At 45.7% G+C, this 21,352-nt stretch overlaps 2 protein-coding genes across 2 annotated transcripts in view; both read left to right on the top strand.

Annotated features, from left to right (window-relative positions):
• LOC124270508 (nucleoprotein TPR-like) overlaps window positions 1–7,686 on the top strand; it is a 31,367-nt gene extending 23,681 nt beyond the window's left edge. The window contains 12 exon segments of the mRNA XM_046705529.1: window positions 1,226–1,277; window positions 1,280–1,305; window positions 1,463–1,550; window positions 1,876–1,944; window positions 2,247–2,318; window positions 2,578–2,672; window positions 3,442–3,534; window positions 3,659–3,763; window positions 3,888–3,998; window positions 5,273–5,395; window positions 5,638–5,740; window positions 7,655–7,686. Of these exon segments, the coding sequence (XP_046561485.1) occupies window positions 1,226–1,277; window positions 1,280–1,305; window positions 1,463–1,550; window positions 1,876–1,944; window positions 2,247–2,318; window positions 2,578–2,672; window positions 3,442–3,534; window positions 3,659–3,763; window positions 3,888–3,998; window positions 5,273–5,326 (765 nt within the window). The 3' untranslated portion in view covers window positions 5,327–5,395; window positions 5,638–5,740; window positions 7,655–7,686.
• A 2,368-nt stretch (window positions 7,687–10,054) lies between these two features.
• LOC124270499 (nucleoprotein TPR-like) overlaps window positions 10,055–21,352 on the top strand; it is a 45,943-nt gene continuing 34,645 nt past the window's right edge. Inside the window, 10 exon segments of the mRNA XM_046705518.1 lie at window positions 10,055–10,131; window positions 11,124–11,267; window positions 14,926–15,099; window positions 16,368–16,508; window positions 16,834–16,944; window positions 17,090–17,156; window positions 17,631–17,741; window positions 19,324–19,418; window positions 19,831–19,885; window positions 20,547–20,644. Of these exon segments, the coding sequence (XP_046561474.1) occupies window positions 10,099–10,131; window positions 11,124–11,267; window positions 14,926–15,099; window positions 16,368–16,508; window positions 16,834–16,944; window positions 17,090–17,156; window positions 17,631–17,741; window positions 19,324–19,418; window positions 19,831–19,885; window positions 20,547–20,644 (1,029 nt within the window). The 5' untranslated portion in view covers window positions 10,055–10,098.

Raw genomic sequence — 21,352 nt, 5'->3', positions numbered from 1 at the left:
TGTGATATATCAAAATAGCAGTGTTTTTGGTTGTTTTGCAATACTGATACTATGTCAACACAAAAGTGCAAGGGCTTGTTGAATGTACCATGCTTGGATTGACAAGTTGGGAATAACAAATTCAACCTAGTCCTAACCTAATCCTAATCCTCCCCCTACTAGTGCCACTGTGTTGCAACCTACCCCTACTACTGCCACTATGTTGCAACCTACCCCTATAACTAAGCTAAACCTACAGTCAGCCTACCCCCTATGTCCTAACCTAACCTCTCTCCTACCACCTACCCTATGTCCTAAGCTACACCCTCTCCTGCCACTATGTCGAGTGCCACCTCCTGCCACTATGTCGCAACCCACCCCTATGTCCTAACCTAACCTACACCCCTCCTGCAACTACCACTATACACCCTCTCCTACCATTATGCAGATCCTACCCCTATGTCCTAAGCTAAACCTACACCCACTATCCACATCCTACCACTATGTCTAAACCTACACCCTCTCCTACCCCTATGTCCTACCCCCTATGTCCTAAGTTAGACCTACACCCCTACACCCCTACCCCTGTCCCCTGCCACTACCCCTGTCCTGCTAAACTACACCCTCTGCACCTACCCCTATGTCCTAAGTTAAACTAACACCCTCTCCTACCATTACCCTGTGTCTATGTTAAGTTGACCTACACCCCTCTCCTACCACTATGTCGTCAGATCCTACCCCTATGTCCTAAGCTAAACCTACACCCCCTCTCCTGCCATTATGTCGGCATCCCTACCCCTATGTCCTAAGCTAAACCTAACCTCTCCTACCTACACCACCTCTCCTGCCACTACCCTCTCCTCTATCCCTACCCCTATGTCCTAAGCTAAACCTACACCCTCTCCTACCACTATGTCGCATCCTACCCCTATGTCCTAAGTTAAACCTACACCCTCTCCTGCCACTATGTCGCATCCTACCCCTATGTCCTAAGCTAAACCTACACCCTCTCCTGCCACTATGTCGCATCCTACCCCTATGTCCTAACCTAAACCTACACCCTCTCCTGCCACCTTTATGTCGCTAGTCCTGCCCTATGTCCTAAGCTAAACCTAGCCACCCTCTCCTGCCCTATGTTGCATCCCTACACCTAGGCCTGCACTCCTGCCCTACTCCTACACTTCTGCCACCATCCCCTAAAACCACTTTTCCCTGCCCTATCAGTCACTCACTCTTCACATTACAGACTCGTGACTCTCAAACACAATCAGATGAACAGTTCCGACAGGAGATTGCTGCACAGGGAAGCTGGTGCAGTTGTACAAGGTGAGAGTCTCAATGTGTTTCAAGGATATGTTGTTTGACTTTGCTGTGATAACTTCCAGATCTGAATGAGTAACTGTGCTGTTGCTGGGACCTTGGTGTGTCACATACACTGTTGAATATGCTGACCCAGCACTTCTCTCTTCTCTTGTATGTTTAGTCTTCGTCGGAAGAGGGGGACATGAAGGTGACAGAGTTGACACGGGCGGTGGAGGAGCTACAGAAGCTCCTCAAGGAAGCCTCTGATGGTAGGTTGTCTGTTCCTCGGTTTACTTCTTGCGTCATAAGTTGGATTTGTTTAGTTCACCTCTTGCAATCTTGCAACTGTCAGTGTGTGGAATTACATTTAGATCTTTGTGTAATCAAACATGTGGCTTGAAAATATGTCAGTAATACCTTGACATTTATAACAGTCCGATATTTTAAAGAAAGTAAGGACTTTGATCAACAGCAGTTACATTAGTGTTGGTAATGGTGACTGCTGCAGCATATCTGGATGCTCGGTGTGAAAGTCACTACTGAGTAACATAGCAAACTGTGAACCTGGTGGTAAATAGCCTGTGTTTCTTTCAGCCCATTCCAAGCTGGAGGGAGAGCAGAATCAGATTGCAGATGGCTTCAGGGATCAGTTGAAAGCTAAAGGTGACATGTTCTCACATAACTAAGAGGGCATTGGGCAAGGGGTGGTCATGATGATGAAAAGTGGTACATGTGCTCAACCATTAAATCAAGCAGGATGGTAACTATATCTGCTGATTCCAGAGTTGGGCCACAGAAACTTGGAACTTTACAGTTATTCTTGGTTCCCACAAATTGGATACTGTGTTGTCTGTACATACTTTCAGTGTAGTAGAAGATGTTGTAAAACTGTCAATGTCTGATATTTCTAGCTTTTTAGCATTATTCTGACACAAGGAAAGAGAATCGGTTGTATCTGGTTTCAGATGTGAAGATTGGGAAACTGGAGCAAGAGCTGAAGAATGCCAATGAGCTGCTTGTCGCTGTGAAAGCCAAGGGTGGGTAAATCTGCATCATGTGCCTGCCTCTAAAAACTGTCAATGTTTTTATTGATGAACACTTCAGTCTTTGTCTGGTTTCGAAAGTGCTGCATGGATTTTATTAGGAAGAGATATATGTAGTCATTCCATTGTTTGGAATTCATATCTAGAATTTATACACATTGAAGTGTTTGGGTAGCAGTTCCAAACTGATATGCTGATATCTTTGTATGTGTGTGTATGCCGACCTGAATAAACTGTTTTCCACCCCATGCAGGTGCTGCCAAACTGAGCGATGAGGCCATCGAAGCCCTGTCACCATCCGCAGCAGCAACGTCCAAAATACTCAAGTCAGGCATGACACTCACACAGGTTGGGCCGCCAGTCAGGAGAGTTACTAACTCTACACGTTGCAAAAAACAATCTTGTCTGTGAAATTGACCTCTGTGTGACATGCATTTCTGTTGAAAATTCTGTCTCCATTATGCATATGTGTTGTATCTGTGGAAGACAGCTTGTCTTGTACTGACCTCATGTATGTACAGCGAAGTTAGTTCAAGATACTTCAGTTATTCACACAATACAGTTAGTCTTGTACTGGTCTCATGCATGATAAAGACGTTCAGTTAAGCTAGTTCCAGTAGTGTATGAAATAAGCCAAAAACCCAGCCAGACATCAGGGCTGGTAACTTGAAAATGTTACCAGTCCCAAATTGATTTAACCAGACCAGACACCAAGATATGGTGAATTTACTCAGATGTATGGAACGTCTAAAAAAATTACCAGATCATCAGGTTGGCAAGCTGTAAATCCTGACCGTCCATCAAAAATCTAGCCCGTCTCGGGCAGTCGGACGGGACTTATTTCATACACTGGTTCAAGGTGCTTCACTTATCCATACAGTACAGTTAGGCCATCTCTGTTATCCATGCTGTGATGCAGTATCGCCAGGTTTGTATTTGGATAGTGGGACTGACAGATTGACATTTCCATTGTGAATTATGTACAAGCTAGAAAAGCTTGTATATACTTGACAGTTGCTCTGACTGTTGTCATGTTGCTGCTCCATCAGCTGTTTATTGTTGTGGCCAAAGGTTTGTTTTCCTGTTGTTTATATGTCAATCTTTCTTTCCCTGGCAGATTTACAATGAGTATGTGGTATCATCTGAGAATCTGGAACTAGAGCGAGAAGAAAACAAACGTCTCAACCAGTACCTGGACCAGATCCTACAGGTCAGCCGACTTCACACTTTAAATAGCTACAATCCCATAGAAGTTGTCTGAATCTATAAATTCATTTCCAGTTACCTTGATTAAATGTTCAAAGTGTTCTTAAGTATATACTTCTGTTTTACAGGAGATTGAAGAGCGGGCGCCACGCATGAAGAAACAGCGTGAAGACTATGAGATGTCACTTCAGACCATTAGTCAGCTGACGTCACAGCTCGACACGGCCATGTTGGTAAGTTTCAGTAGCTGGTAACTGGTCATTGCCAACATTATTCACTGTGCTTAAGAAATATTCAATAATATTTCTAATTTAGATGTCATCGTTTTCAACATGATTACAATTCGTGGTGTTGTAGGAATCTGAGAAGTTGCAGCGTGATGGTGGCGTGAGTATCGGCGGAAGTTGGGTCACTTCAGAGAGAGGCACAGAAGTATCAACAACAGACTGTGGATCTGGGGCACCAGGTAAGGACTTTGACTGCTTGGTAAAACCATCATCAGCAGTGACTGGGCTCACCTTTATGAACCCATGCTCATGCATGTCTTTCGATCTTCAATTTGGTCAGTTCCTGGCCACTAAGACTTTGAAAAGGATTTTGTACCCTGACAGCAGGATCACTTTCATCATGATGCCACAGATTTGTTTAGAGGTCTGATTTTGTAGGAGGGCTCTGTCATATGTCTGTCACTTTCATCATGATGCCACAGATTTGTTTGGTCTGATTTTGTAGAGGCCTCTGTCATATGTCTGTCACTTTCATCATGATGCCACAGATTTGTTTGGTCTGATTTTGTAGAGGCCTCTGTCATATGTCTGTCACTTTCATCTTGATGCCACAGATTTGTTTGGTCTGATTTTGTAGAGGCCTCTGATGTTTAGAGGTCCTCTGTCATATGTCTGTCACTTTCATCATGATGCCACAGATTTGTTTGGTCTGATTTTGTAGAGGCCTCTGTCATATGTCTGTCACTTTCATCATGATGCCACAGATTTGTTTAGTCTGATTTTGTAAAGGGGCTCTGTCATATGTCTGTCACTTTCATCATGATGCCACAGATTTGTTTGGTCTGATTTTGTAGAGGCCTCTGTCATATGTCTGTCACTTTCATCATGATACCACACAGATTTGTTTAGTCTGATTTTGTAGAGGCCTCTGTCATATGTCTGTCACTTTCATCATGATGCCACAGATTTGTTTGGTCTGATTTTGTAGAGGCCTCTGTCATATGTCTGTCACTTTCATCATGATGCCACAGATTTGTTTAGTCTGATTTTGTAGAGGCCTCTGTCATATGTCTGTCACTTTCATCATGATGCCACAGATTTTGTAGAGGCCTCTGTCATGTCTGTCATATTTGTTTGGTCTGATATTTGTACTTTCATCCATGGCCTCTGTCATTTTGTATGTCTATGTCTGTCACTTTCATCATGATGCCACAGATTTGTTTGGTCTGATTTTGTAGAGGCCTCTGTCATATGTCTGTCACTTTCATCATGATGCCACAGATTTGTTTAGTCTGATTTTGTAAAGGGCTCTGTCATATGTCTGTCACTTTCATCATGATACCACAGATTTGTTTGGTCTGATTTTGTAGAGGCCTCTGTCATATGTCTGTCACTTTTCATCATGATGCCACAGATTTGTTTGGTCTGATTTTGTAGAGGCCTCTGTCATATATTTTGAACATTGATGAGTGTCATTTACTGACCAAGGAAGAGCCGCGTCGCTTGTTAGGAGTCGCGGTACTTGGTGAAGGAGGTGGAGGAGCTGAAGGGAGGAAGAGTTGTACGTGAAGAAGAGGTGTCATCAGGGGAGGTGTCCAGTTCATCCTCTCTCATCTCAGGAAAACTGGTCACATTTCGGTTTGTTCATTTCTCTTTTACAGATTTATTACTAAAGGACTGTTCCAACCAAATCTTTCCATGAGAAGGCGCAGATCCCATAGGTTAAAACTTTTACTCCTGAAGACCAAGGTTCTATTTCTTACTAGGTACAAGGTGTGAAGCATGTGTTCCCTAATGCATGTTTCCCCTTTATTTCCCAAGAATATTTAAAGTGAGTTTTACATATATCAAATCATGTAAATCTGAGTTGTGTATCTCAGGAGCATTGAGGAGCTACAGGATCAGAACCAAGCGCCTCCTGAAGTGGTGAGGGAACTCAGTGACAAGCCCGGAGGAGGAGGAGAAGCTGGCTACTGATACCAAGTAGGTGGATGACCCAGGGACAGGTGCTTGTTGTGGGGGTGCAGGATGTGGAGAAGGTGCGGCTGCTTGTTTGGGGGTGCAGGATGTGGTGAAGGTGCAGTTGCTTGTTTGGGGCTGCAGGATGTGGAAAGGAAGGGCTGCTTGTCTAGGGGGGCAGGATGTGAGGTGAAGGGCAGTTGCTTGTCTGGGGTTGCAGGATGTGGAGAAGGTGCAGTTGCTTGTCTAGGGTTGCACGATGTGGAGAAGGTGGTGCTTGCAGGGGTGTGGAGAAGGTGCAGTTGCTTGTCTGGGGTTGCAGGATGTGTAGAAGGTGCAGGTGCTTGTCTAGGGGTGCAGGATCTAGGGTTGCAGGAGAAGGTGTGCTAGGGTTTGCTTGTCTAGGGGTGCAGGATGTGGAGAAGAGGCAGATGCAGGTGCAGGTGCTTGTCTAGGGGTGCAGGAAGTGGAGAAAGGTGCAGTTGTTTGTCTGGGGTTGCAGGATGTGTATGTAGAAGAGGTGCAGGGGCTTGTCTAGGGGTGCATGTCTAGGGGTGCAGGATGTGGAGTAGGGTTGCAGGATGTGGAGAGCAGGTGCAGGTGCTTGTCTAGGGTTGCAGGAAGGTGCTTGTAGGGATGCAGGATGTGGAGAAGGCAGGTGCTTGTCTTGGGATGCAGGATGTAGAGAAAGGTGCAGGTGCTTGTCTAGGGGTGCAGGATGTGGAGAAGGTGCAGCTGCTTGTCTAGGGGTGCAAGATGTGGAGAAGGTGCAGCTGCTTGTCTGGGGGTGCAGTAGGTGCAGCTGCTTGTCTGGGGATGCAGGATGTAGAGAAGGTGCAGGTGCTTGTCTAGGGGTGCAGGATGTGGAGCAGGTCAGCTGCTTGTCTAGGGGTGCAGGATGTGGAGAAGGTGCAGGTGCTTGTCTAGGGGTGCAGGATGTGGAGAAAGTGCAGTTGCTTGTCTAGGGGTGCAGGATGTGGAGCAGGTGCAGCTGCTTGTCTAGGGGTGCAGGATTTGGAGAAGGTGCAGGTGCTTGTCTAGGGGTGCAGGATGTGGAGAAAGTGCAGTTGCTTGTCTAGGGGTGCAGGATGTGGAGCAGGTGCAGGTGCTTGTCTAGGGGTGCAGGATTTGGAGAAGGTGCAGGTGCTTGTTTAGGGGTGCAAGATGTGGAGAAAGTGCAGTTGCTTGGCTAGGGGTGCAGGATGTGGAGCAGGTGCTTGTCTAGTCAGGGAGGTGCAGGATTTGGAGAATGTGCAGGTGCTTGTCTAGGGGTTGCAGGATGTGGGAGCAGGTGCTTGTCTAGGGGTGCAGGATTTGGAGAAAGGTGCAGGTGCTTGTCTAGGGGTGCAGGAGTTGGAGAAGGTGCAGGTGCTTGTCTAGGGGTGCAGGAGTTGGAGAAAGGTGCAGCTGCTTGTCTAGGGGTGCAGAATGTGGAGATGGTGCAGCTGCTTGTCTGGGGTGCAGTAGGGTGCAGCTGCTTGTCGGGTACAGGATGTGGAGAAAGGTACAGCTGCTTGTTTATGGGGTGCAGTAGGTGCAGCTGCTTGTCTAGGGGTGCTGTATGTGGAGTAGGTACATCTGCTTGTGTTGGGGTACAGGATGTGGTGCAGGTGCTTGTCTAGGGGTGCAGGATGTGGTGCAGGTGCTTGTCTAGGGGTGCAGGATTTGGAGAAGGTGCAGGTGCTTGTCTAGGGGTGCAGGATGTGTAGATGGTGCAGGTGCTTGTCTGGGGGTGCAGTAGGTGCAGCTGCTTGTCTGGGGGGGCACTATGTAGAGAAGGTGCAGCTGTTTGTCTTACTGTGGATGGATGATGTGCTTGTCTGGAGGGAGTTAATGAATGATTGGGACTCACTACAGATGCTTATCCACACAACATCTTCAGAGGAGCTATGCTCTCCTTAAAACAGCGTTTGACATGTGATGTGATCTTGTTTTCAGGACTCAGGAGCTTCGTGAGCAGCTGGAAATGACTCAAACTGAGTTGGAAGAACTGAGAGCTGGCAAGACACGCCAGGCTGAGATGGTGAGTGTAGCATGGAGCAACTTCAGGCTGTACTGGGTCCTTTTACTTTTTGAGAGGCAGTGTTTAAACCTGTCATCACCCACACCTATTATATTCAGTATTAAACAAGATTTCCAAGGTGGGCAATGCTTAATGCCCTTTTCTGTTGCCATGGTTAAAGTTGAATGTTTCTTAAAAGTGGCATAAGACATTATACAATTATTGACTTCTAGTGAGCTTGATCCAATGATTTATCGAACCTTGACATGTGATAAAGCGAGGTGAATATGACATGTCCAAGGTCGATAAATCATTGGATCAACCGAACTGAAGTAAATCATTGTTTTGTTATACTGAAAAAAAGTACTGAATACCTTGAATACACAGTCATGAATCTTTCGTGGTGTCGTGGGTCGCCTGCCATTTTGATACAGATGGGGACGTAACTCTAAACCAACACATTCACAGGGACGGCTGATGTCTATCACTTCCTTATCTAGCCTGGACTTTGCGCAAAAGCGGGAGTTCACAACTGGAATATCCCAAATCTATTTTAGCCACGGGGAGGTGCTTGGATTGTTATATCAACCTCTCGTGACGTGGCGAGGTTGACATCGCCTAGCGTCAAAGCTGTCATGTGGCCAAGTGGGCCAATCGGAAGGGCGGAAATCTACCCGTCATATAATAATCTCTTGTCTTACAGTCCCAGTGTAAGTCCATAATAATTATCAGGTCTGCAAGATACCCATTGAACTAGTAATTACTATCACTGGAAGAGATAATTAAAAGATACATCAGTTGTCGATTGGTATCTGTGATGTTGTTGACAAGTTCTTGGCGCAGTTTCGATAGGTATCTGTGATGTTGCTGGAATAGTGCTGATGTGTCGCTCAAGTTATCATTGACTTTTACAGGTGGAGTCTGTTGTACGCCAGAGAGACATGTACAGAGTCCTGCTTCAACAGGGAGGGTCTGTCCAGGTGAGTTATATAGCCACAGATATGTGATGCAAGCTGCAATGTTAATGTTTGTATCACTGCAACTAAAAGTTGGTTTGGGGGATTTATATGTGTAACATTGTCTTGCTTGACACAACTTAATTATGGTGGTGTTATTTTCAATGTTTCTGACATGAGTATCTTGCCTTTCCTAGATGCCTATCCCTCCCATGATGGCCTCCACTCCCCTCCCTGCTGGGGGGAGGGGCATGCAGACCCCTGGTCGACAGCCACCCTCAGGAATGCGAGGTCCCTCCCCAGGACACCCCCCTCATGGAGGACCAGGGTCTCTTCAGCAGATGGAGAAATCTCTGTCCGAATCCAGGACAGCCATGAAAGAAATGCAAGCCGAGTTCACCACATATAAGAAGGAAAGGGCACAAAATGAAAGGTAAATCTGCATATTTCATGTTCATATTCACCGAAAAATTGGATGTGGGAGTGTCATGGTTAACTAGTTAATGTGATTGCTTGTTACACTGGAAGTCTGGGTTCGATTCCCCACATCTTTGAAACCCATTTCTGATTTTGGTAGGAAGCTGCATACTCACTCACTCACTCACTGATGTTGCATGACAACAAATCTTCATCATCTGGCAACCCTCGTCATCATTTCATTTTCAACTTCTGAAATAAAGTGAGATTGATATTGTATTTAAAGACTGCTGAGTGACCGTCATGTGTTGTGTGTGCAGGATGATCAGCGAAAGCAGCTTGACAAGGCCAGACAGGAACTCTCTGAGATGAAGGTGCAGAATGCCAAGCTGGCTTCACAGGTGAGACTTCAAGTGTTCTTTAAGTAGTACAACCAAGTGGGGATCAGATGGTTAGGCCATTCATAGCTTATGGCCAGGGGTGAAGATGATGAGGGCAGATGCGCCTTCTCGCCGTGGGAGCATCGAGTGGATGTGCTCGACAGGCAGATATTCGCTGGTGCAATCTCCCAGTTGTACGGTCGCTCGAGGTGGATCTGTTTATGTCTCGGGCGCGGACGATCAGACACCCGTTCTGCTCTCTCGATACCGACCCAGGGCGCTTGGCTGCCGACGCCTTCCTGCTGGATTCATGGTTAACTAGTTAATGCGGGATTGCTTGTTACACTGGAAGTCTGGGTTCGATCCCCACATCTTTGAAGCCCATTTTCTGATTTTGGTAGGAAGCTGCATACTCACTCACTACCACTGATGTTGCATGACAACAAATCTTCATCATCTGGCAACCCTCGCACATCATCGAATCTCCTACTCATTTTCAACTTCTGACCAAGTGAGATTGATATTGTATTTAAAGACTGCTGAGTGACCCGCCATGTGTTGTGTGTGCAGGGGTTGCAGGATGATCAGCGAAAGCAGCTTGACAAGGCCAGACAGGAACTCTCTGAGATGAAGGTGCAGAATGCCAAGCTGGCTTCACAGGTGAGACTTCAAGTGTTCTTAAGCAGTACAACGGGAGTCAGCAATTTTGCACATAACAATGTTAAAAACATTATGCTGACAAATTATAGGGGGTGTCGTTGATTTTGTTCATGACGCAGGGGGTGGGAGGGGTTGTCACTTACTTTGTACATAAAGGGGGTGTCATACACTTTGTACATGCTTTTCCATAAACATTTTCATCACACACACTCCTTCTTTCTCTCCCCCTGCAAGCCAGCCATAAATGATGAACAGTCCCCTACAATGTGATATCTATGTTTCTTCACATGATGATGTGATATGAAAGGACCTCCACTGATCTATCTTGAAGTAGTATCCACTGTACAGCTAAGACATACATGGGCAAGCCTATGACTGTAACACTGACCAGAACCATCGCCCTTCTAAGGCAGTGATTTACGTGATTTATTACCACTTTACTAACAAGACTTGATGACAATATGTTTTTAAAAAATGTATGTAAGTTGGATCACTGCAGACACCTTGTTTGAGCTGCAGTAAGCGTATTGCATTAGGTAGCATGGAACCTGCATAAGCCGATTCCAGTCCTCTGAGCAGATGTTTGGCGCTAACGAACGTGTGTTTTTCGCCTTCCGAGGGAGCTGTATTCTAAATGACTCTACTGAAAGACTTCAGAAGTATAATCATTTCTGATGAAACACAATAAAGCAAACGTCAGTAAGATGGTCACTGATCAGGCAAGATGAATCAATTTTAAGTTACATCCAACCTTTTTTATTCTACCGACTTATCAGATTTTTTAGAATCAAAACAGATTCAAATATGTATATGCAACAATACTGGGGTAAATAGAAAAAGTTGATTGGATTTATTTTTATTTCTATGACTTTATCGATACTTTTGATGTATGTTTTGTCAATACTAGGGTATTCAGGGTTCTTGCCCAAATATAATCTATCCATAATCAGCTCGGTCAAACGACTATAACATGTTGTGATTGCCTTCCCCAGCTTGACTTCTCAGCAGAGAGATACAAGGTCCTCCAGGGCAACATTGATGGCTACAGGAAGGAGATCGCAGCGCTGAGGGACAAGAATCAACAGTACTGTGCCTCGGTTGTCAAACACGAACAGACCATCACCCTGCTCCGAGAGGTAAGGCTTGTCAACCAGTAATACAGACATGTTTGTCATCACATGTGAAGAGGGATAACACAATTATAATTATTATCATTATTCAGTTAGTTGATTAAAACTAGATGACAGATATTGCCGATTACAGTTGATTTAGTTATTGTACCCCGGCGGAACGGGGGACTATGTATGCACCGGCTTCCGTACATACATACGTCCCGATTCTTGTTAGCGCGATATCTCATGAACTGTTGTACCCAATGTCTTCAAATTTGGTGACAGCCTACATTAGGGGTTTACGCAGACACCAGTTGATTTGGGTCACCTTAACCTTATTTTCAAGGTCTCCACAACACTTTGACCACTTTTTCTAACTCTTGTTAACGCGATATCTCATGGACTGTTGTAACCAGTGTCTTCAAATTTGGTGACAGCCTACATTAAGGGATTATGCAGACACCAGTCGATTTGGGTGACCTTGACGTTATTTTCAAGGTCACCACGACACTGTGACCACTTTTCTAACTCCTGTTAACGCGATATCTCATGGACTGTTGTTCCCAGTGTCTTCAAATTTGGTGACAGCCTACATGGGGATATTACGCAGACACCATTCTGTTTCATAGAGATCGTCCCTGGGGTACATATATGCATTTTCTGCGGCTGAAAATGTCATGTGACAGTTGTATCAATGTTTAAATATAAATATTGTACAATAAATAAAAATCTTTTTTATCTATTATACGACCCCACCACGCAGAGTTACCTCCCTGCTACGCATGCACAGCCAACAAGGTAAGCACCTAGGCCTGTATCATCATTCCTTCTGCTGTCACTCAAGCGTTCACACGTGTTCCGAGTTCATAGCTGATTTACTTCTATTTGTGAAGAATGTCTGAGACTTCAACAACTGTATGTATGGTCTTTATTCGTTCTTGACAGAACAGTTTTATTGATTTTGCAGTCTGTTATTTCTCATTTCTGTGACTTTGTATTAAACCTTTACGCTAGCTTTCCCGTGGTTTACGCACGTGTTGCTTTTCAATGGCGGGAAGTTTAGCGTGCCACGTGGTTGTCATATTGCATTATTAACCAAGTATTTCTTCCGGTGGTCGCATTCACGTAATTTTCAATGTTTTGTACGTGTATATTTATGCTGCTGGCTCCGCTGTTAGCTACATGCTTGCGGGTTTGCTTTCAGGCATTTACTGGGTGTTCTGTCTGTGGGCAGAGCATCCCCAGAGCTGATAAGCATGACAAGTGCTTGTGTTGTCTTGAAAAAGTCGGCCACAATCCTGACATTTGTGAACTCTGCACAGCCTTCTCCCCCCGGGCCCAGAAACGGAGGGCCGCGGATTTTCTCTTCTATAAAGAGTTGCGAGAGGCGGGAGGGGAACTGACCCAGGAGCCGGCTAAGAAAGCTAAGTCGCCTAAGGCGGCGCCTCCATCACACAGTGGTTTTGATATGTCTTTAATTACGCAACTTTTCCAGCAGCATATGGACTCAGTGAAGTCCCTTGTTCATGAGTCGGTTGGAGGTCTCCGTCAGAAGTTCCTTGCCCACTCAGCCCACGCGGGTGGGATTGCCGAGCCCGGCTCGATCCCTTAGCCTGGAGGCGTCTGTCAATCCGTTGCCTCACGCTTCGGGTCCGGACGCATTGGCTATCCCAGAGGGGGAGGGTTTGCTCCAAGTCCCCCTCTCTTTGTTGCCGCAGGGTCCATTGAGGATTCCTGGGGTTCTGTTCCCTGCGCGGCGGGGCGCCGCCGCCCCGCCCCATAAGAGCGTAGGAGCCAGTTGTGCCTGGTCTTCCTCCCGTGTCTCGGGACCGGGGTTCGAGTGTGGTGTCGGTTGCCGGAGTGGGAAGTTCCTTCGGCTCTTCCCTTCCCTCTGTGTCTGGTGCTCGGCCTCCCACCGGGTCGGGGTTCGGATCCTCTTCGCGAGGAGACCCGGATTCTGACTCGGGCTCGGGTGCCGGGACCTTAAGTCAAGGTATTGGAGTTTTTGCAAGCCCGTTTGGAAGAAGGCCTGGTGGCTTTGACCATTCATGGCTACTCCACCGCTATTTCCACTTTTCACAGCCCTGTCGATGGTGCTCTTCTGGGGCAGCACCTTCTCATGCAGCGCTTTTTAGCTGGCGTGGATCGGGTTTTCGACCTGCTGTCAGGCGAACCAGCCCACCTTGGGATTTGTCAATTGTGCTAGATTGGCTGTCTGGGCCTACGTTCTCACGTCTATCGGCTATTTCCATTCAGTTGTTAACCTGGAAAGCGGTGGCGGTAACATCTGGGCATAGGGTCGGCGACTTACATGCTATGTCGGCAGACCCGACGCTGACTGTGTTCCATCCAGATCGTGTCAGTATTCGCCTCCCGAATACGTACCGCCCGAAGGTCGATCATGCTTTCCATGTGACAGCTCCTATCGAACTTCCTACTCTTACCCAGCCTTCCATATTGCTGACCTCTCCAACAAGCACTCACCCGTTGGATGTCCGAAAGACTCTTAAGGTCTATATCAAACGAACACAAGGGATCCGTACGGGTACCTATCTGTTCTGCTGTTTCGGTGGCGGGAAGGCTGGGGTGCCGGCGAGCAAACAGACCCTGTCTCGCTGGCTTGTTTCGGTCATTTGTGCTGCTCATCAGGCTAAAGGCAAGCCTCCCCCTGAGGGGTTGAAGGCTCACTCGGTCAGGGCAGTAGCCACGTCAAAAGCTTTTGCATCGGCACTACCCATTGAAGAGATATGCTCTGCCGCTATTTGGAGCAGGCCTAGCACTTTTATCAGGCACTATCAGCTCGATACACATTCACGTGATCGTGCGCGTTTTGGCCGTTCTGTTCTCTCCAGTGGACAGTGTCCTGCCACCCTGACCGAGTGAGTCTTGTTTATTTGGTTAGTTGACGCTGCTTTCAATTGTGTTTATTGATATATCCGCTGTTGTGTGATCTAACGCCTTTCGATTCTCTCCGGAGATTATGGTTGGTTGTGAGCTGGTTTTTCCCCCCTACGGTGCTCTCTAATAGACCATGATGTGGGTGGGGTTGTGTATTTTCGCACTATGTGCGAACTTGCTATGCTTAACCTATGAGGTCGGATCTAAGTACCTATCCTCCCTCTCGGTTACCCTCCCATAATGCCTCTCGCGGAAGCTCCGGGACACGTGACAGGTGAGTGTTGTGGGGTCTGTTACATTATTTTAACGATCGCTATTCATGTGTACTTGACAGAATTCCCTCCTGCCTGGCCTCCGGTCTTTGGGAGTCTGAGTTTATGCATATATGTACCCCAAGGACGATCTCTATGAAAAAGAATTAGACAAACCTGTAGAGGTTTACAATTCTTTGAAGAGAATCGTCCTTGGGGTAGGGCTGCCCACCTCCCCGCAATTCTGTTCACTGATTTATTCAGCAGAAGGAATGATGATACGTGCCTGGGTGCCTACCTGGTTGGCTGCGCATGTGTAGCAGGGAGGTAACTCCACGTGGTGGGGGCCGTATAATAGATAAAAAAGATTTTATTTATTGTACAATATTTTTATTAAAACATTGATACAACTGTCACAGGACATTTTCAGCCACAGAAAATGCATATATGTACCCCAAAGTCGAATTTCTTCAAAGAATTGTAAACCTCTACAGGTTTGTCTAAGTTTGTATGTGTTCCTTCGTTGCTGACAGGACCTGATGGCTGCTCAAGAAAATGCAACAAGACTAGAAGTCCAGAACGACAACCGAAAAGCTGAGTTAAACCTGGTGACAAACTCGGAGCATAGACTGATGCAGGAACTGGAGAGTGTCAGGCGGGAACACCTGTCCCAGAACATGCTGCTCTCTAGTCTGCAGGCCATACAGGTACGTCATACACAGCAGTGCTAAACCGCACAGCCAGACCATACAGGTACGTCATACACAGCAGTGCTAAACTGTACAGCCAGACCATACAGGTGCACAGCCAAACCGTATAGGTACATACACAGCAGTGCTAAACCGTACAGCCAGACCATACAGGTACGTCATACACAGCAGTGCTAAACCGTACAGCCAGACCATACAGGTACGTCATACACAGCAGTGCTAAACCGTACAGCCAGGCCATACAGGTACGTCATACACAGCAGTGCTAAACCGTACAGCCAGACCATACAGCCAGACCATACAGGTACGTCATACACAGCAGTGCTAAACTGTACAGCCAGGCCATACAGGCACATCATACACAGCAGTGCTAAACCGTACAGCCAGACCATACAGGTACGTCATACACAGCAGTGCTAAACTGTACAGCTAGGCCATACAGGCACATCATACACAGCAGTGCTAAACCGTACAGCCAGGCCATACAGGTACGTCATACACAGCAGTGCTAAACCGTACAGCCAGACAGTGCTAAACCGTACAGCCAGGCCATACAGGTACGTCATACACAGCAGTGCTAAACCGTACAGCCAGACCGTACACACTACATACGCACTGCAGCCTCTTAGACCAGACCATACAGGTCGTCATATTTCCTAGAGTGAGGTCATACAGGTACATCAGTACATTGTACATGTGTGTCATATGGGTATATCTGGACATACTACAGCAAGGTACGTTGGTAAACATTGGAGCTGTTCTGTAAGGTCATTGGAAAGGGCATTCTGTAAGGTCAGACAATACAGTTAATCGGACAGACAGAAATATTTGTACTTACTAGGACTGATGACCCGTGAAGGTCCGGGTTAGACTGTACCTTCAGTAACCCATGTTTGTCGTAAGAGGCGACTAACGGGATCGGGTGGTGAGGCTCGCTGGCTTGGTTCCCAATTGCTCAGATCGATGCTCGTGCTGTTGATCACTGGATTGTCTGGTCCAGACTTGAATATTTACAGACCGCTGCCATATAGCTGGAATATTGCTGAGTGCGGTGTAAAACTCAACTCACTCACTCACTCACTCATAGGACTGATAAATAGACCATACTGGTCACTTAAGGAGGCTATGCTAAGATGTTATGAGACATGTCCTGAGAACGTTTACAATGACAAAATAAGTGACGACAGGAGCACATTGGAAAACAATGAAGCTGTCAATAAGTCTTTCTTCATTCAGCCTGTAAATAGTATCCTGCTGGTTTTCAGAATAATCTAGAGCGTGCAGAGTATGAGACCAAAACTCGTCTGAACAACCAGATCAGTGCATATGAGCGTGAAGTGAACTCCCTGAAGCGAAGGATTGACGTGCAGTCTGAGGAACATAGGTCACTGACTCGCAACTGGGAGGTGAGGCAACGGTCCCGGGATGGCCGGGTTTGGGTCGGAAGTATTTGTCAGTGAATGGTAATGTAAGGATTAATATGTCCTTGTTCAACAAGTTAGAATATAAGTAATAGAGATCAACATTTGGAAACTGTTTGTCCTTAATTTGTGATGTGATGTTAAGTTCATACACCATTGTGACATCACAGAATCCTCAAAATACCTTCCTAGAAGGTACACAACGATTAGAAGGATTGCTTATCGCACATCCGTGTGTTTTACCGTGTACAATTATGGTGTGAGTAGTATGCTCAATTCACATCTTGGTGATGAGAAATGTGTGTTTCAGAGCCTGGTGAAGAATGTGCAGATGGAACTAGAGCGTGAGAAGACCATGGGACAGGACAACAAGACCAAGTTGTCTGATGCTAACAAGAATGTCCTGGAACTCAAGCAGGAGGTGAGGCATCAGGGATTGTTTTGTCTTGGAATTTATAAAGATGTATAATGTACTCCGAAATGTTGTGTTTGTTTTATTACAGAAATTTTGCCTTTACATAATTTACTGTTGATCTGAGGTTTACATTTAAGGAAATGTCTTTCAGCTCTCTGCCACAGAATCGAAACTGGTTGCAGCTGAGAACAAGTTGGCCCGACTGGGAGAACCCAGAAGTAAGCTATAATCTCACTCCACTCATGCAATGTTTAGTATTCACTGAGAGCATGTGTAGCACAAGCGGTCTAGGTTGCTGTAGTTCAGTAGGGCAGAGTCCATTGCTCATGGGTTCTGATCTGGAATTCACTCCACAAACACCTAACATACAAAGCATCCAAGTAGCTGCCATGTCACATCTGTTTCCACACATTTACTGATGTTGATCTGGATGAGTTTGATCCATCCTCCTGCCAGGCATTACCTTCTTCCCAGAGATATCTGATGTATCCCACTAGCAGTATGTTAACTCTGTCTTCATGGTTTTATTGCATAGATTGTCTGCCAGGAGAGTTTATCCTCATCCTTGTTACCCTGCCTGCTGCTTGGCTTTAAGGGGCTAAATCAATTGGGAGATTACTCTGGCCTGATACACGCAGCCATGCACATGAAACTCCCCTTTACCTTACATTCTGACACTGTCCATGTTGCAGCTACTGAACATCCACAGACGTCAGCGTCTGCTCCTGTAGTGCAGACAGAGTCTTCTGAACAGGTCAAGGACCTGAGGTCAGAGGTCACCCAGCTCCAGCAACAGGTTAAATGTGAGTATTCCCAAGGTTGTTTTAAGAACCATTGATGAACTTTAACAAATGTTGATGCAAAGTTCAGTGCTTCAGTCAGGCAAGAGCCATTGCACCATCCACACTAAAAAATATGCAATGGCACTTTTTTTTCAGTGCTAGAGAGCCCATTGGCGCAACATTTAATATAATCCACAGGTCTTCGTTACCATGGTTACCATGAATGGCAAAAGTCGCAACTACATTTAGTACACATTTTAGTAGTTAAGGTGCCAATTGGGAACACTCAAAAAAATTCTGGCTGAAGCACTGAAAGTTTCTTTTTGAGCAGTGATGGGTCCTTACTTCACCAGATACAAAAGTAAGGACTAAAATATATTGTTAGAAGCAGGAAATGTCTTCATTTAAGTGAACTCGACATGATCTAAGGATGGCTTCCAGTGATCTAAGAATGGCTTCCAATGATCGATGGATGGCTTCCAGTGGTCATTGGATGGTTTCCAGTGGTCTAGTGATGTCTGCCAGTGATCTGAGGATGGCTTCCAGTGATCGATGGATGGTTCCCAGTGATCTAAGAATGGCTTCCAATGATCGATGGATGGTTTCCAATGATCTAAGGATGGCTTCCAGTGATCTAAGGGTTTCTTCCATTGATCTAATGATGACTGCCAGTGATCTAAGGATGGCTTCCAGTGATCTAAGAATGGCTTCCAATGATTGATGGATGGCTTCCAGTGATCGATTGATGGCTTCCAGTGGTCAATGGATGGCTTCCAGTGGTCAATGGATGGCTTCCAATGATTTACTATGATCAGTGGATGGTTCCAGTGATCTAAGGATGGCTTCCAATGATTTAATGATGGCTTCCATTGATCAATGGATGGTTCTCAGTGATCTAAGGATGACTGCCAGTGATCTAATGGTGGCTTCCATTGATTGATGGAAGGCTTCCAGTGGTCTTAGGGTGGCATTCACTGATCAAAGGGTGGCTTCCAGTGATCGATTTGTGGTTTCCAGTGATTGATGGATGGTTTCCAGTGATCTAAGGATGACTGCCAGTGATCTAAGGATGACTGCCAGTGATCTAAAGGTGTCTTCCTTTGATCGATGGAAGGCTTCCAGTGGTCTAAGGGTGGCTTTCAGTGATCAGAGGGTGGCTTCCAGTGATTGATTTGTGGTTTCCAGTGATCAATGGATTGTTTCCAGTGATCTAAGGATGACTGCCAGTGATGTAAGGGTAGCTTCCAGTGATCTAATGATGACTGACAGTGATCTAAGGGTGGCTTCCATTGATCAATGGATGGCTTCCAGTGATCTGAGGGCGGCTTTCAGTGATCGATGGATGGCCTTCAGTGATCTGAGGGTGGCTTCCAGGGATGGATGGATGGCTTTCAGTCATCTAAAGGTGGCTTCCAGTCGTCTAAGGATGGCTTCAAATGATCTAATAATGGCTTCCAATGATCGAAGGATGGCTTCCAGTGATCAAAGTATGACTTCCAATGATCGAAGGATGGCTTCCAATGGTTAAATGATTCTAGGTCTGTTTTACATTGCCTGTCAAGGTACACATAAAATTAAGGTATTCTTCTTTCATCGTGTGCAGCGTTGAAGAACCAGTTGGAGACAGCAAAGAAGCACGCACAGCAGTACAAGGCCATCTCAGACAGCGTGGAGGAGACTCTGAAGGAACAGAACAAGGTGAGAACGTATTTCTTTCAGTAGTAGGTGTAGATCGGTCCTTGTGGAGGTTACAAGAAAGTGAGACCTTATCCCACTGGGACGCCTTCCACAGATCTGAGTTATTACCCATGCCAAGAAGGGATGAGAGATATTAGTTTGTCTCTGTCTCTTCTGTCCATCCAATGTTTTTCAGAAACAGCTGCAATATTGGTGTTCAGTCTTGAAATGGGAAACACATTCTGACTGGTTCCATTTGTCTTCATTTATATAATCTATTTACAACTAAGTATTTTAATATATTCTATCTAGCTGAAATTAGATTACATTGAAGGGAAATATTTAGTAAACGTAAGAAGATGTATAAGGCAGTATATGTTGACATTTGTTATACAAGATTGCTGTTGTCTTGACTGTTTTCTGGGGATTTCAGACAAGCAAGGAGTTCCAACAAGCCCTGGAGCAGAGAAGCCAGGACTTGAAACAATGTAAGTATCAGCGATTTTCTCAACACAAGTGTATACTGAATTTGTTTTGCGTTTGAAAATGGTGAAATGTATTTGACAGACTGGAATGTGATTACAGTGCTCACAGTGGCCTCTGGCTGGTAGTGTGATAATCACTCACAAAACTAAGGGTAAAATGTTAGCATTGAAAGAACAAAGCCCCGCAGGAAAAGAAGAATCTTTGCTGGCCCTTAGCACTGAGTGTTTGAATTCCAGATAAGTACTGCAGTTTTCTGGGACCTGAAATCTATTACCATCTCTTTGGTTTGGTTTTCTTTAAGTATATAGTCGGTCAATTTCTTTATCTCTAGCCAATAATGGTTCCCTGAGCTGCTTATTAGTCCCGTTGGTGTGACGTCATTTGTCCGTATAAGATCCAGTGGAGTCACAATCACAGTCGTTGGTATACAACATGAACAAAACTGGTGATAAAACACACCTTTGGGGAGCTCCAGTATTGGTAACCGAGGTTGATGACAGCATGCTGTTGACGCTGACAAACTGTGTGTGTTGTGTCAGAAAGGACTCAAGCCAGTGAATAATGTCACTGTTCCCCTTCATAATGGCGAGTAACTGTGTAACTTTGACTGTAAATATCTGTGACATGCTGTTACATTTCATGGACTACTGTCTCTGCTTGCAGCCAAGGAACAGCTGGAGAAGAGAATTGAAGCAATGGAGAAGGAGAGACAAGAGCTGCTCAATGAGAACATCCGCATCTCAGAGGAGAGCCATTCTCTGGTACAGTACACTTTTTCTCAGTTGCCTAGGCTTAGTTGGAGTAGGTCTTGTCTGCCCCAAAGATGAACCAGGTCAAAATAGGGGGCCAGATTGGAATAGGTCCTTTGCACTCTACTGCTTGTAAATCCATGGGGAGCCAGATTGGAAAAGGTCCTCCACCATCGACTGCTTGTACTTCCTTGGGGAGCCAGATTAGAATAGGTCCACAGCACTTAACTGCTTGTCCTTTTGGTGGACTGTCTTTGTAACATGTTATGTGTCATTGCATTCGATGGCATAGCTCGCTGCTTATTCATTCTACCCATCACCATGATACAGGCGGAACACTGTTGACAGTGACACAAGGAACAACCAACCAAGTGTTGTACATAATAGTAGTATGTGGGTTGTCACATCAATATTGATGACATAGGAACTTGTATCTTAGTGTCTTCTTCAAGGGTGATATGGAATTTGCTCATCGCAATTCAATGTTCACAGTTGCGTCTTGGAATCTTTGATCAAGAGGGGCAGTGGCCTAGGTAGCCTAGTGGTTAAAGTGTTCACTCAAAACGCCGAAGACCCGGGTTCGATTCCCCTTATGGGTACAATGTGTGAAGCCCATTTCTGGTGTCCCCCGCTGTGATATAACTGGAATATTGTTAAAAGCGGCGTAAAACTGAACTCACTCACTCACTCACTCACTTTGATCAAAAGGGCTAATTCCGG

Source organism: Haliotis rubra, unplaced genomic scaffold (assembly GCF_003918875.1).
Source record: "Haliotis rubra isolate DU_JTF1 unplaced genomic scaffold, ASM391887v1 Scf102, whole genome shotgun sequence".
Lineage (NCBI taxonomy): Eukaryota > Metazoa > Mollusca > Gastropoda > Lepetellida > Haliotidae > Haliotis > Haliotis rubra.
Note: the sequence above shows the minus strand (reverse complement) of the source record. Positions and strands in the feature narration are given on the sequence as shown.